This window comes from Brachionichthys hirsutus, unplaced genomic scaffold, assembly GCF_040956055.1.
Source record: "Brachionichthys hirsutus isolate HB-005 unplaced genomic scaffold, CSIRO-AGI_Bhir_v1 contig_197, whole genome shotgun sequence".
In the NCBI taxonomy this organism is placed as follows: Eukaryota; Metazoa; Chordata; class Actinopteri; order Lophiiformes; family Brachionichthyidae; genus Brachionichthys; species Brachionichthys hirsutus.
Window position 1 is genome coordinate 282,807 of NW_027180342.1, and position 23,713 is coordinate 306,519.

Consider the following 23,713-nt stretch of genomic DNA (forward strand, 5'->3'; position numbering starts at 1 on the left):
CTTTAGATAAGCTGGAAAAATGCTTCACTTGTATGCATAGACACCCGGTGTTGCAGATAAATATCGATTCAGCAGCTCCTCCTGCAGCCACAGCCCAAATGTCAGCGGCCCCTTGCTCCCATTGCAGTAGATTAGATTACATGAAGCTTTAATGATACCAGAGCCGAAAGCTTCTGGGTACTTAAATTTACAAGTCACGCTGGAATAAAGACTCAGCAATATGATTTGTCCATTAGAAACAAAAACGCACCAGAAGCACAATTGATGTCTGATATGATCAGACCGCATTATTTGCCAAAGCTAAGGCTTAATTCTCCCCAGCCCTCATCTAGAGCAACCTACATTTTTCATGGAGCATATTTCCAGCTTCTCTGTGTGCAACGATGAAACACTGTCTGGCAGCACGTCGGACGACCAAAAATAGACCCCTATCTTTGTCCTGATACTTCTTCTTTCAACGCTAGAAAGATGGAGCTCCTCCCGTCACCGTTTACTGTCGATGCCTGAGGAGGAAATTCACCGTCAGCTGGGTGGAGGGTTTTAATTGAGGGTGGGTGCGTAGCAGTAATGTTTCTGTGGGTTTGTGGGTGTACATGGACACGTCTGGTTGCATGTGAGGAATGAAAGCAGAACCTGTTGACAGTGTTTTAAAGGATTAATCATGCATTGTTTGTGCTGACTGGCTACAGCAAGCTCTGCCTCTGGCCCTGATTTTTGAGCATCGTTTCATCCGGCTTCATTGCGGTGATGCGCTGGTTCCACGTTGCAAATGGAACATTTTCAGAAACTCTTGAAGGAACTTGCGTTGAGCTCTAATTACCTGAAAAGTGTTGACCTCTGGTTCAAGTCTGGTGTGAAAAGCGCTTCACTGCATTGTCGGATTCTTTGACTGCTATTTGGAGCAACTGAATGCGTCACCTCAGAGAACCGCTTCTCCAACCTTGAGCTGAGTCTGACAAGAAGGGACAGAAAAGGCCACACATTAAAACATTAATCATGCCCATTCCTTTATTTGACATGCATCTGAAACACGATGCATTATGATGCAGGAATTCCTTTAAGAGCATTGCTGCGCTGTTTTCAGTTTGAACACCAGCTTATTCTCCTAAGGGCGCACGCTGCACAATGTAGCATCCATCACAGAGCTGAAATGCTCATTCTAGTGAATGCACTAACCTCTCTCTCCCTTTCTATCTCTTATCTTTTCCAGTATTTCTGAAGTCAAAGTTCAACAGTTATCATGGCGGACGAATCAGACATGCGCAATGAACTGGCTGACCTGCAGACACGTGCAGACCAGATAGCTGATGAGGTAAGGAGGAAGAGACGGAAACACTGGTGTTATCCACTTTGATACTGGAAAGAAAAACAATACATTACGTAATATCTATAATCTGTATATTACCTTCAAATATAACATTGTATACGCTCTTTGAATTGCTCTTAATAAACTCAGGAACTTCGGACGGTTTACTCTCTTTTTGGGAGATTTGAAGAAGTATTTTACCCCTGAAAAGATGAGTTAGGGTTAGGATTAAGACAGTTAACCCTGTTGGCAGGTGAAGCAAACTCAGCTGGCAGCACTGGGTTTGACTACATCATTTAAATACACTGTATTCTTATATATGCAACAAATCTAATCTGCCAATCTAATTATGAATGCATGAAGAAGGTTGTAACACCATTAACACATCTAAAATCACACACAAAAAAACAGGCACATTGATTTTCTATTTAATGCCTTTTTTCTCCTAAATCAATGAATTAATTATACACGTGTAGGTGCAATAGGAATCACAACAGAATGCAGACAAAAACAAAAAGAGAAGAACCCAATTTATTTATTTTTTGTTAATTTAGACTACAGTGGGAAAAAAAAGACATTTTCTCAGAAGGTTACGAATGAATGTCCATGGCCTCTGGGCTGACAGGTGCATATGACCCTCCTCTGTATTAACGGTCTCTTCTCTAAGTCTCTTTCATCAAGCCTGGGCCTTTTTGGGGGGAGGAGAGAACTTGGCTCTTTTTAATGAGTTGAGGGGAGCTCAGGAAGTGGAGATAATTCTGTGCAGCAGAATAACAGAGCAGCTCAAACAGCCTTATTAAATATTCACGAGGAGATAATGTGAGGCCATGAGGTGGAAAGTAGCGAGAGATGGATGGATGGATGGATGGAAGGAGCTAATGAGGGGCAAGCAGGAGGAGATAACAAAATGAGGATTAGGACTATAGACGTGTTGGGTTTAATTGAACTTAATTTAAAGATCTAAATTAGCAAACTAAAGGAAAATATAATTAACCTTTGGGTCAGAGGAGAAGAGAAGAAGAATAAAGCAGTATATGACAAGCAGTAATTTGACTCTCTGCATTCAAATTAGAACTACATTAAATTGGGTCGTGCGATGGCACAGTGGGTAGCACTGTTTCCCCACAACAACAAGGTTCAATAACACCTCGGCCTTTCTGTTCGGAGTTTGCATGTCCTCTCCGGCTTGTTCCCACCACCAAAAACATACAACTTAGGTGAATTGGACTCTAAATTATCCTTAGGTAGGACTGTGAGAATGAATGTTTTGCCTGTATGTGTGGCCCTGCGATAACCTGGCGACTTGTCCAGGGCAACTGACTTGGCTTTCTGGTTTTCTATGAGCTGATCCACTCTCTCTGTTTCTCCCTGCAGTCTCTGGAGAGCACTCGGCGGATGCTGGCTCTGGTCGAGGGGGTGAGTCCAGTGGTCGAATGGGACACATCAGCAGACCAGTAGTAAACATTTGTCTTGCTGACACTCCAACAGCTATCTGGTTCTAAATGATTAAGATGGAGCCTGGGTTGGCTGAATCAAATATATAGAGGCTTATTTTCTTAGACAACCCCAACACTACTAAAGAGGAGGGGCATGAGCCATTTACCCATTAACTGAATGTCTCAGGTGTAACAATGGTGGGAAAATATGTCTATTGGAAAGGTTTATTATTCTTCATCCAAACCAATGATGATGGGAGTAAGATCAGCCCTTAAGGGAAAACATTTATTTTCATTCGTAGAAATGCTTCAGAAATTATGCCGATTGAAAGAAATTTGCAAATAGTCAATATACAAATAAAAAAACAAACAAATAACTGCTAATAACTGCTAAATAACAAATGTGGCGCAAATACAGAAATAATGTAAGGTCAAACCCCCAAAATCAGTTCAGGTGGTTATCAAAAGGAGTTCGGGAGCAATGCTTGGCGGATCAAATTGTTTTTTTTTGTCTTTTGTGTGGCCCCATGATGCGCTGGTGTCTTATCCAGGGTGTACCCCGCCTTTTACCCGTAGTCAGCTGGGATAGGCTCCAGCAGACCCGTGACCCGCAAGGCGGATAAGCGGCTATAGACGAGATGATTACGATCGTATCGTCTACAAGAAAATGCATGAATGGATGGATGGAAAGAAAACTAGGCCAAATGTCACCTCTGAACTTTTCTTCCCATCTCCCTCATCACTCCCCCTGCGGGCCTGTGGAGCCTCCATTGCGCTAAATACAGCATTTCTCAGATACTGTATGTTGTTGTTTTTTTGGCTCTGCTCCTCTATATTTGGCTTTCGTATTAATATACAGTATGATTCCATGTTTGGATTTTTATGCACCAATCTTCTTATTGTCTATTGAGCCAAAAAGTTATGCTGTCAACTCATCATCTCCTATTTCCCATGAGACACTTCACGGGTAGGGGAGCAGACAAATTAAAACACACACATAGGAGGAAGGTACATCATTAAACAATTAAAAAATATAAATTAGGGTTGGAGTATACTGTAGACAACTTCCAACGTAATGATTTTTAATAATGTTCCATATTAATATACATTGTTGTTGTTGGTTTGGGAAACACTTTAAAGATGATTTTAACTGAACAAATGTGGTAATTGTTATGAGCTCAGAAATCACAGCACTGTAACCCAGACGATCTGTGAAACTTCATTCTGAGTGTAACAACCAGGTGGAACTTCTTTGCAAAAAAAAAAATTCAAAATCCAGTACTATTAAACCTCAATTAAAATACTAATGTGTATCAATAATGTGCTCTGCAAAGACATGGCAAAGATTTTATATGCTTTGTTTTATTGCGGACTTCACTGCACGTGAGGCTTTCCTTCTTTTTTTATCGACCTTTTTTCCTGTGTTTGTGTTTGCTTCAGTGAATCCAGAGACAACGGTTTTGACTGTCATGGCATCTGGAGGCAACTTCCACCTTCCTACCCTTGTTTCTTAACCGTAGTTGACATTTAAGGTATTTTAGGCAGGAAACCATATCAACATGTCAGGGAAAGTGAGTTATATTTTTTTATTGCTTTAGATTGTGTTGGGCCTCGAGTTCCTGCCTCTGGCTTCACTTACATGTCTTAATGGGGACAAAGCAGTAATGGACAAAGTAAAGCCTGAATCTTGCCCAAAGGCTGATTTGCTGGACAGGCAAAGCATTTCATTGGCAGTCGGAGTATTTGCCCTTTGGAGCTAAGGCCAAGGGAATGCAGTCTGTTTGTTCCAAATGGCAGTCTCTCATTTAACAATGTTTTGTGCTTTGTTAAAGTGGAATATATTTCCTTGTGATTCTCCCAGGCAGTCTTTAGTTTAATGCAGCAAGCACCTGAAACAGAAAGAGCAAATACAGATAAATACATCCTTTTGTGTTCTTCAACTTACCTTAAACCCATATTGTGCACCATTTAACCAATAGAAAGGAAATGGACACACCCTTAATGCCTTTGTGCCATGGAGTTGAGACAACGCTTATTCTAGTATCTGCATTCTTTGCTTGCTGAGATTTTCCACTCATGTCATCTTTACTGCAGGACACATGAAGTGTATTTTACCCAGCTGATATGGTCCAAGATATTTAGCCGTGAGTTCATATTGCCTTTAAACAAAGTGGTAAAATAATCTGATTATAAACATGCACTTTTATAAATTCTATAGGTTTTGAGAAGCTTTTCCATCTTGAATGCCACACAAGAATTCTACATCAGTGTTATTTAATATCAAAAGAAAATCACCTCTTAATTCCTCCCCAATCCTCTAGAACCTGTCTCTTATATTATCCTTTAAGCATCACACCCACGCTGTTGGTGCACAGCAATGTCGATCCAGGAATAGAAACTTATTCTACTCTTGTACTCATCAGTCTAGCGCCTGAAATGTAAATTGAAAATTCATGCACAACTTTATCATAATGTTGTACATTCATAGATTATCATCTGACATGCATAAAGGAACACAATGCCGTAAAATCTAATTATATGAAATGCAATTTTACAACATAAAGCTAAACATGAAATACACCTTGAAATCTAGAGTTTATATATATATTGAATTAAGTATTGCAATAATAAAAGGGTTGACTGGTTTAACTCATATGCACTTTATGTGACATACATGCCTGATGTAAAAATCCATTCACTATACAGTGTAGTATTTTGGAAACATAATTGTGCCTTTTCCCCCCACTGTGATGTCCACAATCAAATAAAGTGTGTAATAGTGGCTGAGTGCAGAAACGCTCACAGTGAGTCATGTAACGTGACCTTGTCTCATGCAAATGTGACCCATAATTGAATCTCTGCACTGCCGTGCAACATGACCTTTATTTTGTAAGCTCGCAGGATATGTAGGAACACATATCTTATCTCCAGCATATCCTACAGTAATATTTTCTTTGTCACAAGGAAACTGAACGGGAACAAATGTATTTAAATAACTCACACATTGTAGTTTTATTTTTGATTTAACTGTGCCATCTCAGCGACGCAACTCAAACATGGTTATCATCTCTAATAATACATCTACATTTTCATTTCATTGTCATTTAATTATTAACTATTTACTTTAAAAAAAGGTTCCGTCATGTAGCCAAAGTCTGTGGACTGGCAGTATAAAACAAATATATAATTCAGCCGTTCTCGAACGGTGAAGGGATATTATATCTCTTATCATTTTGTCGAGCATGAATTAATTTTGTTGTGCAACACATTTGATAAATCTCTCTGAAAAGGCTTCTTGATTGTAAAGATATTGAACGTCTTATGAAAACTGCTATCTTCCCAGGAGATATAAAATACTGCAGAGAAGGAAATGTGAAGAAAGCAGGAGTGAAAACTCATCCTTCATCAGGCAGGTCTTTCCACAGCTAAGGAGCTAAAATGAAATGGTCTGTCCATCTTATTTTCTACACAAGTGATGGGAACAGTTAACATGCCAGCATGGGGCCATTAGTTGCTCTCAATGCTTAATAACAGGTTTCTACTGTTAATTGTTACTTCCTAAAAAATAAAAAAATGAATTAATATTCCCTTATATTGCCATCCTCTGTCTTTTAAACAGTTTGACATAATGTATATGGAGCTATATTATAATAATATCTCCTCAGGTCGTGAATGGCCAGTAACAGAGCAGCAGCTGTGCATGTGGGAGGGAATTAAAGAATTAAAGGAGTTAGATTCCAGTAGACAGAAGGCTGGACTTGACAGCTTGTTCTGTTCACATAAACCTTGATGCGGTGCTGTTACCTCCTCCAATGGCAGTTCAGAGTCAGAAAAACAAAAACTCCTCTCTAATTCGGTGGAATGTGCTTGAAAGTCACATTCTGAAAAACGATTTCTGCATTATGTGACCATAGAAACAAAGAGCAAAAAAATAAAATCAATCTTAAATTCTTAATCTCCATCCTTTAGTTCCTAGATTGAGAATAATTTTGCACGAGTCTTCTGGAAATGAAGTCCTTTCCTGTGACTCAAAGGTCCCGTCTTTATACGGAAAGATGTGATGTCTTCGTGTCAGACTATACCAGCAGGCAGGGTATATATATCCCGTCTGCATTTTCCCATGATTCTAGTGGGTAAATAAACAGACTGGCAATGTCTCTTTGCTGTTTTCCTCCTTTAACGCTTTCTGATGCCTCACTGATCAACAATTTGACTTCACACTGCTACAGATCCATTGCCGCTAGCACATGACTTTTGCTCTGGGTTTGATTGATGCTATTATCAGTGGCATGTCTAAATGGCCTGCAGCACTGCACTCTATCCGCTCCAGAATTTCAGTGCACTTTGAAATAAAGTGCCTTTGGTCCTAAACATAAGTTCAAGGAAGCCTCAGACTTGTGGAGTGTACAAGCCTGCTGTTTTTGTTATGTGACGAGTGCTTAATCTTTTAATTGTGTATTTCCTGAAGGATGCTATAATGTGATGAAGCTCAGAAATCACAGCGCAGTAAATTTGCATGAACGTTTTGAGTTTTGAGTCTTTGTTTTTGAGCCCGTGCCAGCTCTGTAATACAAATCAGAATATTACATTACTGGAGCATTGTCAACTAATCTGTGCTAGCAGCTCAGCGAACACAACAAAGATAGCGCAAGCCATTTGCTGGACAAGTTTATCCCACGGATCCATGAAGGATTGCATTTTGAGACGTTTTAAGTTTATGTCGTCATATTCGTCACAGGCATTACATGATTTCCAATTTTTGTTTGACCTTAATAAACAAATGTCTGTTGGATTAAGTCAATATGAGATGTGCTTCTTAAAACAATGGACCATATTTGAACCGGCAGTCCCGAAGTGTCTCCTGACACTATATGAAGAGCATGATGTATTTTTCTGGGTGTTACATTTTATCCTTTATTTATTTATTTTTTACAAATTTACTCATTGTGAGATGTGTTTTGTTCAAACTTTCCCAAAATGAGAGCAGATTATTTCCTCTGCAGTGCTGGATTTCCCTGATTTTGTTCCAGAATTAACAAGCTAATTCCCTGGCTTGCTGCGAGTTTGACGGGAAGATTGATATCACACTTAAATTTGTTAATTACATGATGTATGAAGTTAGAGCCAGCTGGTCTTTGACTTAGGTGTGTGCAAAAGATGGAAACAGGAAAATAATCCTGACGAAATGTAAAATAAATACACAAACCGGCACCTTGAAAACGGACTAATCAGCATCTATTTTTCATTTTGCTTTATGTCTGGAGGAGTTGGATGGTGCACATTGGTACCTATGGATGGAGCCGCGGTAGCTATCGCCCTCGCCTCCAGTCTTTGTGCTGTGCTAAATCACAGATCCCCTGGCTCCAGCTTTTTATCATGCACAGACACTGTCTGTAAACAGCGCGACTATTCTGTTCAGTCTTTCACTAAAAATAATCAAATAAGTGTATTGCCAATCATCCTGTGAAATCACGCTGTCTCAGTTGTGCCAGGTGAGATGAGTGGCTTGAAACTGTAATTTGACCCACCTGCTGTCTGCTGATTATTCTGCTCTGTTCATTTTCACTGATCTGTATTCCTCTTTTTGCTACCTTCTTTCCTTTCCTTTTTCCGATCTGTCTATCAGAGTAAAGATGCTGGCATCAGGACTCTGGTCATGTTGGATGAGCAGGGAGGTAAGTTGATAGGGAGCGACAACTAAACACTATCTCTCTGACATCTGTCTTTACTTTAAATCTGCTCTAGCAATTCTCTCTTGCAGCCACTCTGTGCTGCACAAAGCACAGCCAGTATAACACAGCGACTCTGTCAAATCTGTCAACGGCCCAGAGGAAAATTACCTTTATGGCTTTATAATAATGAAATGAGAACACTTAATCACTGTGTGAGCTCCTGCCAAATGTTACAAATAAACTCCAGTTGCAGTTCAAGCAAATGTAGAGAAAATGATGCTGGATGTGGCAGTTCAGCAATCTAACAACTCAATAGAAATGATTGGATTAGATTAAACGTTACTGGCATTGTGCAGATATCAGGTAGAGAGGCAAAGAAATGGACTTTAAATTCTGATCAGAAGTGCAAAGAGCAGTAATATGCAAATGTTTAGAGCTATATGACAGTGGATAAAATAAGATATACAATTTCATTAATAGTGAGGGGTGTGGATATACTGGGATTACGTTTAGCTGTATATTAAGTACATATTTAAATACTTGTGAGTCATGAGGTCAGACTGTGTGTGTGTGTGTGTGTGTGTGTGTGTGTGTGTGTGTGTGTGTGCGTGCATTAAGGTGACAGATATTTGGTCCCTTGGTGGGTTTGAGGTGTATTTCTAGTGTGTAGCTGACTCCTATTTTTTTGTGTGTGTTTGTGTACTACCAAAGGCTTGTGCTCAGCTACATGCAAGAAGGAGCATTCCAATTGGCCTGTCAGAGGAACATATAGCCCATTTCCCAACTCTGTCTCTCCATCTCTCTCTCCCTTATCGTATACCACAGCTCACTGCTGCTACAACAGGACAGAAATCAATCCACAGATTTAAATGACCCTTACCTGTCAGCAGATGTCCTCTTAACCTGATGTCCCATCTGTCTTTCATCCTGCCTTCCTTTTCTTCTCTATTTCATAATCCTTCTCTTCTTTCTCACTAGCCTATGTGCTCATGCCATTCCCTTCTCTCTTTCTTTACCTCTAAATATTTATTTTCCTGGATAATATGCTGGTTTCAATAATGACCAGGCTCTTTTAGATGACACTTGAAGTTCACAATCTTTTTACATCAAGATTTGCATTGCTTAATCTGCAAAAATTAAAAAAATTGGCCAAGCCTGTGAAAATGAATCCATTCCGTTGAGCTGTAAACTAGAGTTAAGCTAATCCCTCTGGCCGTTACTCCACACACACACGCACACACACACACACACACACTCGCACACATAACACAGGTTGTGCATAATAGGAGATTTGTCATTTCTTTCATTGATGCATTGCTTGTGGTGGAGGTCTCACTGCAGCTAATGACCCCCCCCCCCCCCGCCCGGCTGTTAGATGCATGTTGAACTAAATTAGAGCTCGGTCAGGGCTGATGGATTGCAGCTACGCCTCAGCAGGCCCACAGCAGTAGCTGCTCAATGGTTTACCTATGAGCACGAAACAGCTGATTAAAGCTCCTGCAGGATGAAAACCGTTAAAGGATCATCATTGATTTTCTTTCAAAATGATGTGGTAATTGGGAATTACCTTAAACTCGTAGATCTTTTTTTTCACAGCTTCATTATTGTTGGACAGCTAAAGTCTGTCTCTGTGACTTCCCTCATTTTCTCTCAGTCCCAGATTGAACCGAACATGCCAGTGTTTTATTGATTTTCATTTCATGGCACCATGAGTAATGTGATTTTAAGGTGTGGAAAGTAGAATTATAGGGTTCCTCTCCATGGTACGCATTAACTCTTGTCCACTTTTGTAATACAGTAAATCAAAAGGCTGGTATTTTATGTTCACATTGGATTTCTTGGGAATATGACAGGCTTTTGCACGATTCCCTGACAAATGCTTTCGTGGAGAGTGAGTGAGTCAAAGGCACGCACAGTCACGGCTCCATAGTTAATGAATTAAAGTATCTTTCATCGGGTTTCTAGTTTTCTCAGCAGTGTAATGTTCATTGTACAATCACCTTTAAAGTCAAAATGTTCTTTCATTTCTGTCATACTGTATCAAAATAAAACATATTTTAGACAAAGCTAGACCCATCGCTGGGGGGAAAGTTATATGATGAAACCACCAGTGGCTGAATTCCATTTACAGAAGCTGCTTCCATTTCAGGCTCCTGATCTTGCCTTTCTCAGGCTTCCTGGGAAACAAATAGATAGATGTCATCATTACAACAAGCAACACCTGTGTGTATCCTCACACACAGGATGGGAGGCCACCACACTGTAATCCTCAAACAAAGTGGGGGGAGGAAGGACTGGGCTGACCTGAATGTCCAAGTCTGAGGAGATAAACAATGTCATTCCCCATCATCCCAATCAATCAATTACTGCTCTGCACCATTTAGTTAGTGTGGAGTACTGTGTTTGCAAACTCTACTTCCACATAGTAGATTTCTACCTTACAGTAGCAATGAGACTGTCTCTTGAGCCTTTAAAATCTGTTTGAAACGGTTTGTTCCGTGTAGTTCACACTCATTATGTCTGGCTTTACAGATAAGAAATGTGAGGTAGAAACACGGGGAGAAAATAGTTTTCCAGTCAGTGACCAATTATATCATTTCAGTATTTTTACTATGGGGACAATATATATATATATATAATGAATATATGCTTCACTTCAGGACTATTTACTGCTTTCTTTGCCTTCAGTTGAGATAAAACTATTCAGATTATCTTTACAACAGAGCTTGGCTGTGGAACACTTTGTAGATATCTATAATAATCTGTACATTAATATATATATATAATCTGTGTTCTCTGCTCTATAAGATGACTGATCAAACCTTACGAGTCCTGGAAGACAAAATCCATTTCTGCTGATGGAGAATACTGCAATCATCTCCTATAATTAACAAACAAGGATCTAACCTTGGGTGGGAGCTTTTAATAGATCCGTGGCCATCTGGAAACATTGGCAACTTAGTGTGCAGGAATGATGCTATCCAGCAGATCAGTGAGTTACTGAAATCACCAATGTGCCACTTCTGATTGGGTTAGGACATAAAAAGCTGTTGGAACCATGTAAAATCCTACAAAAGGCACTGCAATGCAAAGCAACAGAGAACGAATAATAAACGTTTGTTCTTTTTTTGCCAACAGAAATAGCCACCCATCCACTACTAAAGCTTGTTGCCTGCTTTCCCTTTGCTAAACATGCGGCTCTTGCACTGTAGTGTAGAGCACGACTCCTCAAAACCAAACCAGTCACATTTATTTCACGACTCTCATGCCTTTGTCCTCACCAGAGCAACTTGATCGTGTGGAGGAGGGCATGAACAAGGTGAACGCCGACCTGAAGGAGGCCGAGAAAGATTTAAAAGATATAGGACAATGCTGTGGTCTGATATGCCCATGTATTAAAAAGTAGGTACCAGCCAGGAGCCCCGGGCTCTTGTCTGTCCAGTGCTGCTGGTGGTGGTGGTGGTGGTGGTGGTGATGTCTGATGTCTCTCTTGTCACAGTCAATGTCTTTTTTTTTTGTCTCTTCTCCTTTGTTTCCCCTCTCTGCTCCCCTCCCTTCCTTCTACCCACAACTTCTTCCTCCTCTTTTCTCTTCTCATGTGCTTTCGTTCTTTTGCTGGGAAAATGACAATGTGTTGGTAATCAGAACAACTGGAGCGCATCGAAGAAGGAATGGACCAAATCAATAAGGACATGAAGGATGCAGAAAAGAATTTGAACAATCTAGGACAGTTCTGTGGTCTATGTACATGTCCCTGTAACAAGTAGGTGCTGCCTGGGTCGCCGGACTGCATGTCTTTCAGTGCTTCAACCGCCTCTCTATGTTCCTGCCTGCTTCTGGTGTACACAGCATGACAACCATTGTGTGAACAGTCAGGCCTGTAATCACAACAATGCACACTCAGAACAGGCGGCAGCACTGCACGCATGTACGTGGGCATGTGTGCTACATTAAGACTTAGAGGAAGTGAAAGATTATCTGCAGTCTCAACACACACACATCTGCACAACAAGTCAAATGGGAATTTACAGTTGAAGCAAAATTATTCCAACCTCACTGTCGTTTTTTGTTTCTGTCAAATCACCAAATCACAGAACAGTTTACTCATTAAAAGAGATATGAATGTCTTTATGCATTCATTTAAAAAAAACCAAATGCTACGTTTAGTGAGTACTGAATATCAGCCCTCTTGGAGCACACATTTATCAACCAGATTTTGAGGAAACCTACTGCCAGCCTTCATAATCTTACTAGTACTTACTTACTTAGTAGTTCTCAAGTTTTTCCTGTTAAGGCCAAAACGTAAATACAGGCTCCAAGCTCTAACTCCAAGATATAAACTAGTGCTGACACCAAAATCCCAAGAAAGGTCTCCTCCAATATGCACCAAGAAAAACCATGATGACCATGGAGCAATGAAGAAAAACTGGAGCCTGTGGAACAGTAATATGTCTGTAGGGTGGGATGGATTTCACCACATTTTGGGAAATCCTTGAACAGAACTTCTCATCATCTCTGAGGATGCTATAGCTTCAGTATCATTGAACTCTCCAATAGGACAATTATTCCAAGCAAACCTTAAGGTCTTCCCATTGGATTCAGAAGAAATCCTGGAACATTATGTACCGTAGTGGTTGCAACAGTTGCCTGACTACAATTTCTTTTTTTTTTTAATCCCTGTGGGATTTGGATAAAATAGTTGTATCACATAAAGCCAGGAATACAGAACTAGGGCTAAGATTCCTCAAGGAATGCTGCCAGAATCTGGTGTCTGCTTGTGCATCATGACAGCAGTGGGCCAAAGCAGCTTAAAGGTCTCTGCATAGTACCACAGACAGTTATTAAGAGGGAGTGAACTATGAGAGATTACATTTTGTGTAATGTTTCAGTAGAAAACACTTGTAATATCTGTCTTACTGAGTTCTTGTGTGATATGGCTCTTCCAAATAGCTACTAAATAGTACATTTTGCGACTGAACATATTGCACACTAAGGGTTAAATGGTTTTGCTTCCAGCTGTATTTTCTCCCTCCATCGCTGTTGTCCTGAAAAGCCCTTCATTCCATTTCATTGGATGAGTCTGTTCCAGCAGGGAGCAGCACCAGCTGGGATCCTGCACCATGACACCATCAGCGCCACCTGAGCCCTGACTCTAACACCCTGTGATGCTTCATGCTGTGTGTGAATCCACTAGTTGTCTTTCACAACAAAAGATGGACTTGAATTTTGTCACTATTTGGAAAATAGATTTTGTTACATATGATTACACGAGAGTGTTTTAATAATACAGACATTCCAGTGCAATATAGTAGTAATGACAATTAAGTATAGGTGATTCAAATCAGTTGAAAATACACACATTATTAACTCTCATTCAATCGAAGCTAAAAATAAAAAATAAAAATAGTAAAGCTAGAACTACAGTTTTAAAGTTATAATTGACTCTATAACCTTTAAGCCAGCGAGACATAAATTGTTACTTTATAACGTGCTGGGTGGAACTTGTTCTCTTCTCTGGCCCTCAACAGCCAAACTGCACATTATAAATTCTAGGAGCACCGCATGTACCGTACAGTTGGCTATCTCAGAGCTATAGAAAACACAAGTGGCTGACAAAAGAAATGGCTATTGATATATTTATCTAGATTTTACAGAGGGATGTTTGCCAGACACCCTTCTTGAATCAAATTACATGATGCCTTCTTTTCAAAATGCAGAAAAAGTAATTTACTCCCTCACATGTACTAGGTTTAAATACACTGGTAGACATTTTGAAGACAGATTACTATTTTGTCTGAAACAGGCCTGGACAGGATCCTGATACATACAACTAATCTGCTTTATTTGCATTGCAGTCGTCATGTTGGAGTTTCCTTTTTAAATAGCCACTACCAAATTCTGAATTAATTTTTTGGTTTTCTGTAAAAGTACAGAAGGGGTTTGCTGGCTCTATTTTTATCCATCTATCTATAGCTCTTTGGTCCTCCCTTACATTAACACTTGTTAGAGAATTATGTGGTTATGTCATGCGTTTCACCAGATCTAGGTACTTTGGATGGCAGTCTTGGGTCAAATAACAAGAAACTGTCTGCAGCACCTAATGGGTGTGGTTTACCACTTCTAGATCAGACTGGTGAACATAGCTCCTGTTTTTTTCTATTGAAAAGGGAATAAGTACTTAACTTAAACCTTGTTCATTTTGCTGTCCTCCATGGAGACTTCCAGTCATTGGCTGCTCCAAGCAGGAGGATTCAAACACGAAGTGTTAAACTCGCTCGAGTATAATCCTAAAAACTGATCCATCCAGATGAAATGAAGGGCTGATCACAGCTACTCTATTCCATACTCTTGAATGCAAAATGATCACTGTTCAGTTTGTTTATTTTATGGTGGGGGGGTCTTCAGTTTTCTAACTGTTTTCCTTTCATATAATACAGCTGGAAGCAAAATTACTCAACCTCCTTGGTATATTTTAACAGGCTTAGACAAAATGTTCTATTTAACAGCTATTTGTGATACGCAAATTAACCCAAGTTATTGCAAAACAGCTTTATATGTAGTATATTTTTATTTTACCAATAATCAAATATATTAATGGAGGTTGAATAATTTTCCCTCAACTACAGCATGTTTCTAATCCTGGTCCTTTATTATGTGTTTTCCTTTCCTGTGTCTAACATTGTGTGCAACAGACTGTGTCTACCTTGCATGTCCTCTCACTCTGCATGTTGTATGGCCTTGCGTGTTTGTGTCTTCTCTGTCTTGAGTCTGGTTATTTTCTGTGATTGTGCTCTTCTTTGTGAAGCTTGTGGCAGACAATTTCCTGAGCCATTAATGGACCTTAAGTACTTTCTGCCACAAGCTACATTCTGTAAGAGCTCTGATACAATTGATCTGTATGCTAGATCAATTACTGACTAACAGAAGAAAATGCATGCTTTATTATATGTGGGAGCAATGTTGCTTTTAGTAAACTAATTGTTTTGACACCATATTATTATTCAATGCATTTGAAACATATGGTGGAGACATTATATGTTTTAATAGTGCCTCACTATAAATCACCAGCTTTATAATTATTATAATTATACATTTACACATCAACACACACATACACACACACACACACAACAGAAATACTGAACTAAAAAGTGTGTGTGGTACTGTAGGATTAAGAGCGGGGGCCAGGCCTGGGGAGGGAACCAGGATGGAGTGGTGAACAGCCAGCCAGGCGCTCGAGTGGTGGATGAACGTGAACAGATGGCCATCAGCGGGGGCTTCATCCGCAGGTAAATGTGTGTGTGTGTGAAAATGTCGCACTTCTGTATGTCTGTATCAACGATCATGTATAGTTGTACTTATGTGTATTTGAGGGTGTGGTTATGTACACATCTATAATTCCATATACCACTGGTCTATAACTTTTATATGGGCCAGTTTTGGCAGCTGTGTTATGCTTAAAATAAGAATAATACATACTTAGATGTTGTTATTGATGTCCAACCATCTCTTTTTTGCTTGCGACCCCTTACAATAAAACACTGTCTACTGGTGACACACCATCATTGATGTCAGAAGTCTGTGGGTAACACTAATGCTATGACATGCTGGGTGATTAAAACTTCATACATTTTAGTGAATTATCAATTATCATATATCTTCTTCCACTTTCTTGAAAAACAACACCCAAACTGCATTTCTCAGGGCAGAAACGTCACAGTCCATGATGTATGATAAAAAAAAGCAGAACATATCTTAGAGAGACCATTTATTTATCCATTTGGCTTTTATTCATCCTTTCAAATTTCCAGTTATATCATTCAAAGATATAATCTACTTAAAGTGGACTGTTCTGTACTGTGCTGTTGCTTTAGATTGAGTAATAGATTACAGAACAGAAGCTACCACATCATCTTAAATCAATGTCCAAACCCTCTCTCCCCATTCTGTGTGTTCCAGGGTAACAGATGATGCCAGGGAGAACGAGATGGATGAGAACCTGGAGCAAGTTGGTGGGATCATTGGCAATTTGCGCCACATGGCCCTGGACATGGGTCAGGAGATCGACACCCAGAACCGCCAGGTTGATAGGATCATGGAGAAGGTACTGTACCAGGGGCAATATTGGTGGAGTCGGTGCTCTTTATCTAGGGTAGGGCCTGATCTAGAATTTTTATCCCCACCACTCTGAAATGATACAACTAGTTGCTTTTATTTGTTGCCAGGCACAGCCTCATTGGTTTTTGTAATATGATGCACCAAAACCTTAAAAACATAAAAACACAATGCAGTTACTGAACTATCCATGCAACTACACTGTACATTGTAATATAGTCTATCAATTATTTTAAATCAAGAGACTTGTATGACAAGAGATTTTTTTATTGCTGCTTTTTTGTAGTTATGCCCTAAGATAAAGTGGTAACTATTCTTTAGAGTATTTAGCTGATATTTAGCATGTAGTCTGACCGTAGGTTCAGCTCTTCTCTCTTTGAGTATATTTAAACTGAGTTTGATACAGTAATGCAGGAAAAATATGGATGATCAAACTGAGCATATTCATCATTGATGCGTCGTTTTAATTAACAATTAAATTTTTACTTTCACAACTGATGGACAACTCTGCAGGGACCTACACTAACTGTTCAGCCGAAATTCTCACCCTGCAATTTCATGAGATAATATGCCAGCATGAAATCAGCCATAAGTTTTATTTAAAGTAACATATCTTCGTCCTTTATTGTTGGGTTTGATCACATTTTCTGCCCAACTGCTGGCGGAGTCCTGTAAGTTGTGCTGTTTCCTTTCTTTGCAGGCGGATTCCAACAAGACCAGGATTGACGAGGCCAACCAGCGTGCTACAAAGATGTTGGGCAGTGGCTAGACTGCAGTGAAAAGTGCTTTTATCCTCGTCTAACCCCAAACACCTGAGAAATAAAAACACCGACCAAACCCAGCCCTCGACATAAACACGCAGCGCCCACTTCCTGTGTTTGACTGCCGGTGATTCAACGTCATGCTTTTATTGTGAAACGTAGAGGTTTGCACACATGCACATATCATACATCCTTCTGCCCCCTCCCGTTTCCCTCTGTCCCTTCCCTCCCCTTGTTGTCAGTATTGCTGTATTGCCGCTCTTTTCATTTATTAAGACTAGATTTTGAGTCAAACTCTCTCCACACTGTACATAGTGCTTCTTAAATGGCTTCACTGGTCTAGCTCAGTCGTCCTGTTTTCTTCACTACTATTTTTTTAAACTGTATGTACACATTTGACCAACACGTCCTCCCCCATGTGAGTATTCTGGCGTCGTCCATTTAAGGCCCAATGTGTATCCATTATTTCAGATGTTGTGATGCTACATGATAAGGCCATAGTGATTTTACCGTGATAATCGTGAACATGCAAACCTCACGGCCTGTAACCAAGGCCACTTTTTAAATATATTGACTATAAAGTAATTTATGTAGACATGGAGCCTTGCTGATCTTAATAACGTAGTGAATCATGGATACTCAGTTATGTCTCTGTTGGTATAGCAACAAAATTGTGGCTATTTGATCCTGAATATCAGTGTATTTTACCAATTCTATTGATGAAGCAGTATTAACACAATTTGATACTATTGATTGTAGAAATATACCTGTTCAAAAGTAACGATTGCGTATTTAATAGATTTAATGTAATTTGTCAAAACTTGGCTGATGACTTGTTTATCAGAAATACACTGGGCAGTTATCATTGTGATAAAGAAAGGAGGTCAGAGTTCAGCATCCGATTAAAGTGTTAAATCAGGGGGGGCGGTCAACACACAACCTTCACATGCCAGACCAGATTGCTTTAACCCATTATACTACCCTTTCAATTTGAAGCAGTGCATAGAGTGAGTTATGCATGCATCTGCTGCTACAGTGAATAATTAATTTATCCAGGCAAAAATAACCTAGCATAGCGATGTCATGCTACATATTTAGGCCACACAGAGGAGAGGCCCACATGCATATTCAATAGTGCCACTCTTTTTGTTTAATGTCTATTTACCTTTCCAGACTGTGATCATCACTGTAAATTAATACCTTGGAAAATATGAATAAAACCATCATAAAAAAAACTCACCTTACGGCTTTCAATACTGGTTTCAGTCTCAATCCTATGTAACTGTGTAAGCCATCAGGTTGAGTGGAACCAAGATGAGAATGGAAAATGAGAACATTAGAAACACATCATCAGCCTGAGTGAGTGAGATTGAGTGCCTTCGGCTGCAGAAGACCGATAGTGCTTCTGTATATCCACTGGATATAGTATTATCAGCAGATAGATGAATTTGCTCACCTCAAGAAGTCATATATATGGCTACAAAAAACCAGTCTGAAAGACCGGACACAGTCTACCGTTATAGCTGCACCAGATCCCTAGAGGCCAGGACCTAGGTGCGCAAGCTGAGGCAAGCATAAAGTGAAGTTATAACTGGCTTGGGTGACGTATAGGAATATCTGTGTGGGGTTCTGATGGTTCGCACCACCAAAGGTGGCTTGAAGGAAAAAAAAAGATATGTGTGTCTTTAAGTTCCCAAATAACAAAAAGCCTCTGGCTAACTTACATAACCAAACAGACAGCGGTGGTTGACAAGGAGCAAATGAGCGTTGTGATACATGTGCAAATCCCAGCTGACAGTAACGCCAGCGAGAAGAAACACAAGAAGATCAAGAAGAAAAATGAAACATGTTTACATCAAAGTGGTGAGTCTGAGTCCTCAAACTGGAACACTGGTCTGTGTGCAGAAGAGTTCCAGCAGTCCGAGCAGCTATGATGGTGCACAGGGCGCTAAAAATCCAGACATCTATATGTACATTAAAACAAAATAAAGTTTACTGTCCAATAAATCATAATTACATAAGTATCACATTCTCTCGACTCATTGTGGATATTCTCTTTAAAGTCATCAGTTTCACTGAAAAACAGAAAGGTGACAGGTGAGGGGATGCAATGTCCAATGACATGTCTTTATGTAAGACTAAGCCTACAAACAGTATATTTTATACTATACAGTACTCATCCAAAGGCGCTACCACTTATTCTACTCCACAGAGACATTAGAGACTTTGTTCTGATGACTGGATTTAAATGATTAAAATATACTGTGTCAACACAAATATTCAAAGTACAAATAAGAAACAGTGAACAACAGAGGGGCGGGGGGGAAATGTTTGTCACATATTATGCTAATGAACATCTTCTGTGGAGCCCTGACCTTAGGGGGATTAGAGTTTACCACGTGATGAAGGACACTACCGTATGTACACACACACACACAGGGAGAGAGAGAGAGAGAGAGAGAGAGAGTTCCCATGCAGCCAGGGTTGAGTAAAACACAAACCCAAATTACAAAAACAGAAAACAGAACATGCCAGGGGGTGTGTATGTATCATTAACATTATACAAATAACTCATTGAGTATCTTCATGTAAGAGAGTGTGTCACTATAAAAATGGGTAAATGTTGGTCTCTTCCATTTGTTGAGATACAATTTTGATAGAATAATTAATAAATTAATGATAAAGAATGCCTCTTCTTTATGTTTATGGTAAAAGCAGAAAACAACATTTTCCCACTTAAGCATAAAGTCCTTGTGTACATTTCTGTTTATGAAGTTGCAAAAGTCCTTCCAGAGGTTTTTTGAGCAAGAGCAAGAGAGATGCTGAACTGTTTCAGGAGGATTTCCACAAAAAGAGTTACTAACATCAATGTCTCTTTTCTTATTGCCTTCATATGCTGCTCAGCCGCTAAATGACGTCTTCACAGGAGCCCAACGTGCGTTTTTAAATCAAGGGCTCCCTCTGTTGACATTGTGTTCCCATGCGCTGCATTTTCTCGTTTAACCTTTGTGATGTTAATTGAACGAGACATCAATTTAAAATAATTTGACTTTTCTCACCATGAGGAGTAGCCTCCTACTGTGAGAACAGTTACACCATATAGTGCTTCATTGGGAGCTAAGAATGATCCGATCTGATCAACCCTGTGTCTTCAGTCTACAAAGAGAGTCTGAACATAAACTGGGATTATTGTGGGCGGGGTCTATATTTAAAGGTGGGTTTGGATGCAAAAGTTTTTAAAAAAATTACGTTTTGTAGTGGCAACTGTTTGCATCCGGTCTTTGGGAGTGCAATCAACAAGTGCATATTATTATTATTATTATTTTCGTTTTCTTCTTTTTCATCGTCGTCTTTGCTTTCTTCTTCGTCTTCTCCTTTTTCGTCGCCTTCTTCTTCGTTGTCATAATTTTCGGCTATTTCCGTGAGTCATGTGACCTCCGTCGTTTTTATGGCTCGTCCTGAGCCACCCTCGGTATCATTGAATGATTGGTTAGTACCGACGGCGGCACCATGCTCCGAGCCGTGTTCCGACTGGCGGCGACGGGGACCCGGGGTCTGGCTCGGTCACGGCGCGGCTACTCAGGTAGGATGGCCGCTCCATTTCCCAGGGAAAGCAGCAGAGGATGTTAGCTTCAGGCTAGCCGGCTAGCTGCCTGTAACTAACGCCCTGTGTGAATGGAAGGTAGCCCGTGGTGGTGACATTGATTTATTTTTTTATCATAAATTATCTATATGGCATTGAACTAAATATTTTCGTTTATTAAAAACATTCGTGGAGTATTTTGAATGGAGAGGCGCGAAATTAATTTTAATAAAAATGTCACGACCTTGTGACGACTCTCCTTCAGTTGTTTCAAGAGTGTCAGTGGCCGCAGTTTATGCGCAGTTTATGCGCAGCTTATATCAACACGTCGCTAAATCTAATAATGTAGTTTGTGACCTGAAACAAGTGAAGAATTTGACGTCGTCCGTCGTATTGGTATGATTTTTTTTCTTTCTTTTTTTTAATTTCAACATAAATTCATGATATAAAATATATCGTCAGTAAAATGTACTGTATTAGGAAAATCAACAGAGATGAAATCTAAATGTCTTTACAGTTGCAATAGAATGAGCGTTTTAAAGCCAGTTCCAATCTCTTATCTCGATGCCCTACCCTGAGAGTAAACGGATTTCACTTCACTTCACTCTTATTGGCTTGTCCCTCAGAGGGCAATTTGTTTTACAGCAAACATACACACATTCTACAACATTTAAGGGATGTATAGAACACAATGAGTTGAGCAGCATCATTGTAAAGTTATACAGACTACATATTAAAAACAGTGCAAACCGGTAACTTGTATACATAAACACAAGCAGGCTCACCTCCTTTCTGTCGCGTTCAAGGCCCTGATGGAGAGCGGGACAAAGGAGAATTTAAATCTATTTTTAGTAACCGAGGGGAGTGCCAGTCGAACAACAGATGGAAGCAGCTTGTATTCTGGATTTAGAGGATGATTTTTGTCGTGTGTCGGTGAACGGGATGCTTTATTCATCTGGTGAAATTTCAGTTATTGTCTATCACACAGATCTAGTTGGAATTAGAATTCTGTCAGATAATGTGATGAATGATGCGTTCAGGGAGAGCTTCATGTTCACGTGGAAGTCTGAAGCTGTTGAGCCATTCATCTGCTGGTTCGCATCGGCGTCCATGTAAGACATGACATGATAACACTGATGCACCAATTGCTTCCTTCACCCACAATCAGCAGGCCTGATAAAAGCAATGCTGCTGAATATATAATATTTTCTAAACGTGCATAATTAATAGCTTTCTACTGAGATTATGGCATTGATTCCACTTCATAATTAAAGTGTGGAACAGGAACTGTACATATAGTATCCATGTGTAATATGTGCAATCTAATTGTAAGTATGATTTACTGGTTACTGAATATTTGACCAATCCTCTCTCCTTATGTCTTCCAGCACCGTTGGCCTCCAGAAGTTACTCCCATGACAAAATCGAGACCGACGAGGAGTTTGATGCTCGTTGGGTAACATACTTCAGCAAGCCTGACATCGATGCCTGGGAGCTTAAGAGAGGTGAACGTTAAAAAAAGTTTTTATTCACTATCTTCCCTCATTTAGAAGACATATTACACCATGGGAAATTACTTTTCTGCCTCATTTAGTCATTTCAGTTGTTTCTGCCGAATCTCTGTATCTGCTTCTCTGCTGCTGCATGGAGGCACTGTTGCCTTTTGTTTTTCAAAAAGTTTAATCATAAACATGTGTTCAAATTGCTTCAAATCTGACATTCTCAGACGCCAGGTGACTGTTGGAAGTGGTATTTGGATTTAAGTTTGGTTCATCTCAATGACAAAAACAAATTATATGGAAATATCAGACTTTCAGTGAATATATTGGGACTAATTGTTTAGTTCCAGTAGTGATAGCACTGGGGATCGATACCCACTGGAACTTCTGAAACGTATGCATGTGCTTCTGTAGTTTCCGTTTGCTATTACGGTATTACTATTAATGAATTTTAACCTGAAGGCATGAACACCCTGATTGGATACGACCTTGTACCTGAGGCTAAGATCCTGGACTCTGCACTACGGGCTTGCAGAAGACTGAATGACCTGGCCAGCGCCGTTCGCATCCTTGAAGCTGTTAAGGTGAGAAGACGTGCCTTCATAGAGTCAGAGGGTCTTCTTTTGCATTTCGCAGCTCCTATATAGATATGCTCATCATCTGTACTTTTCTTTGTGCTTTGCAGGACAAAGCAGGCCCCTACAAAGACATTTATCCCTACCTGATCCAAGAGTTGAAGCCCACACTATCAGAACTCGGCATCTCAACACCAGAAGAGTTGGGCATTGACAAGTTGTAGGCTGATGAGGTGAGATTGCTCTAAACTGTATTACTGAATATTTATTCAGTTCAATTATATCCATATGTCGGTCTACTGCATGAATGTACTGCACATTTCTGACTTTAATCATATTGCTTACTACTATTTCCTCAGGTGAATGGAAGAGTTGGATCTCCAGATTCTCTGCTGTCAAATATGTCTATATTGTGAAGAAAATCCATGTTGTCCTTTGTGTACAAAATGGTGGACCTAATAAAGAAATCTAGTAATAAAAAAGTACACTGTTTCTTGTTTAATTCTTACACTATCTGTATTTAACTAATTATATTACCTATGACAATATATTTACTTAATTTCAGACTGGAAAATTTGAATGTTACAGCAGCAAATGTGAAGCAAAGCATAATAAAACAAAATGTAGCCATACGTAGTCTCCCTCCGTGCCACTGTGGGGCGCTATGTCTATGTGTATGCTCGCCCCTTAATGGGCGGCATATCCCCCCCACCCTCCCCCCTTGTAGCCGGGCGCGCGTCCACACCTCTTCCGGGTTACTCATGTG

The 23,713-nt window shown here is 39.8% G+C and overlaps 2 protein-coding genes across 2 annotated transcripts; both read left to right on the plus strand.

Annotated features, from left to right (window-relative positions):
- Window positions 1–1,240: 1,240 nt before the first annotated feature.
- Window positions 1,241–17,298, plus strand: LOC137913736 (synaptosomal-associated protein 25-A-like). The gene is made up of 7 exons (XM_068757368.1): window positions 1,241–1,312; window positions 2,681–2,722; window positions 8,369–8,417; window positions 12,060–12,177; window positions 15,584–15,703; window positions 16,374–16,518; window positions 17,230–17,298. The coding sequence occupies exons 1-7, from the start codon at window positions 1,241–1,243 to the stop codon at window positions 17,296–17,298; spliced, it is 615 nt and encodes a 204-aa protein (XP_068613469.1).
- Window positions 17,299–20,715: 3,417 nt separating this feature from the next.
- Window positions 20,716–23,432, plus strand: LOC137913742 (cytochrome c oxidase subunit 5A, mitochondrial-like). Its single transcript, XM_068757373.1, has 5 exons — window positions 20,716–20,873; window positions 22,262–22,378; window positions 22,835–22,956; window positions 23,058–23,180; window positions 23,307–23,432. Exons 1-4 carry the CDS (start codon window positions 20,801–20,803, stop codon window positions 23,169–23,171), a joined length of 426 nt encoding a protein of 141 aa, XP_068613474.1. The 5' UTR covers window positions 20,716–20,800; the 3' UTR covers window positions 23,172–23,180; window positions 23,307–23,432.
- The last annotated feature ends 281 nt before the right edge of the window (window positions 23,433–23,713 follow it).

Excerpts from the sequence above, each read along its gene's own strand:
- LOC137913736 (XM_068757368.1), top strand. The coding sequence starts at position 1,241 with ATGGCGGACGAATCAGACATGCGCAATGAACTGGCTGACCTGCAGACA. Across the intron at positions 2,723-8,368 it reads TGCTGGCTCTGGTCGAGGGG|AGTAAAGATGCTGGCATCAG; the intron begins GTGAGTCCAGTG and ends TCTGTCTATCAG. Across the intron at positions 8,418-12,059 it reads CATGTTGGATGAGCAGGGAG|AACAACTGGAGCGCATCGAA; the intron begins GTAAGTTGATAG and ends GTTGGTAATCAG.
- LOC137913742 (XM_068757373.1), top strand. The coding sequence starts at position 20,801 with ATGCTCCGAGCCGTGTTCCGACTGGCGGCGACGGGGACCCGGGGTCTG. Across the intron at positions 20,874-22,261 it reads GTCACGGCGCGGCTACTCAG|CACCGTTGGCCTCCAGAAGT; the intron begins GTAGGATGGCCG and ends TATGTCTTCCAG. Across the intron at positions 22,379-22,834 it reads TGCCTGGGAGCTTAAGAGAG|GCATGAACACCCTGATTGGA; the intron begins GTGAACGTTAAA and ends TTTAACCTGAAG.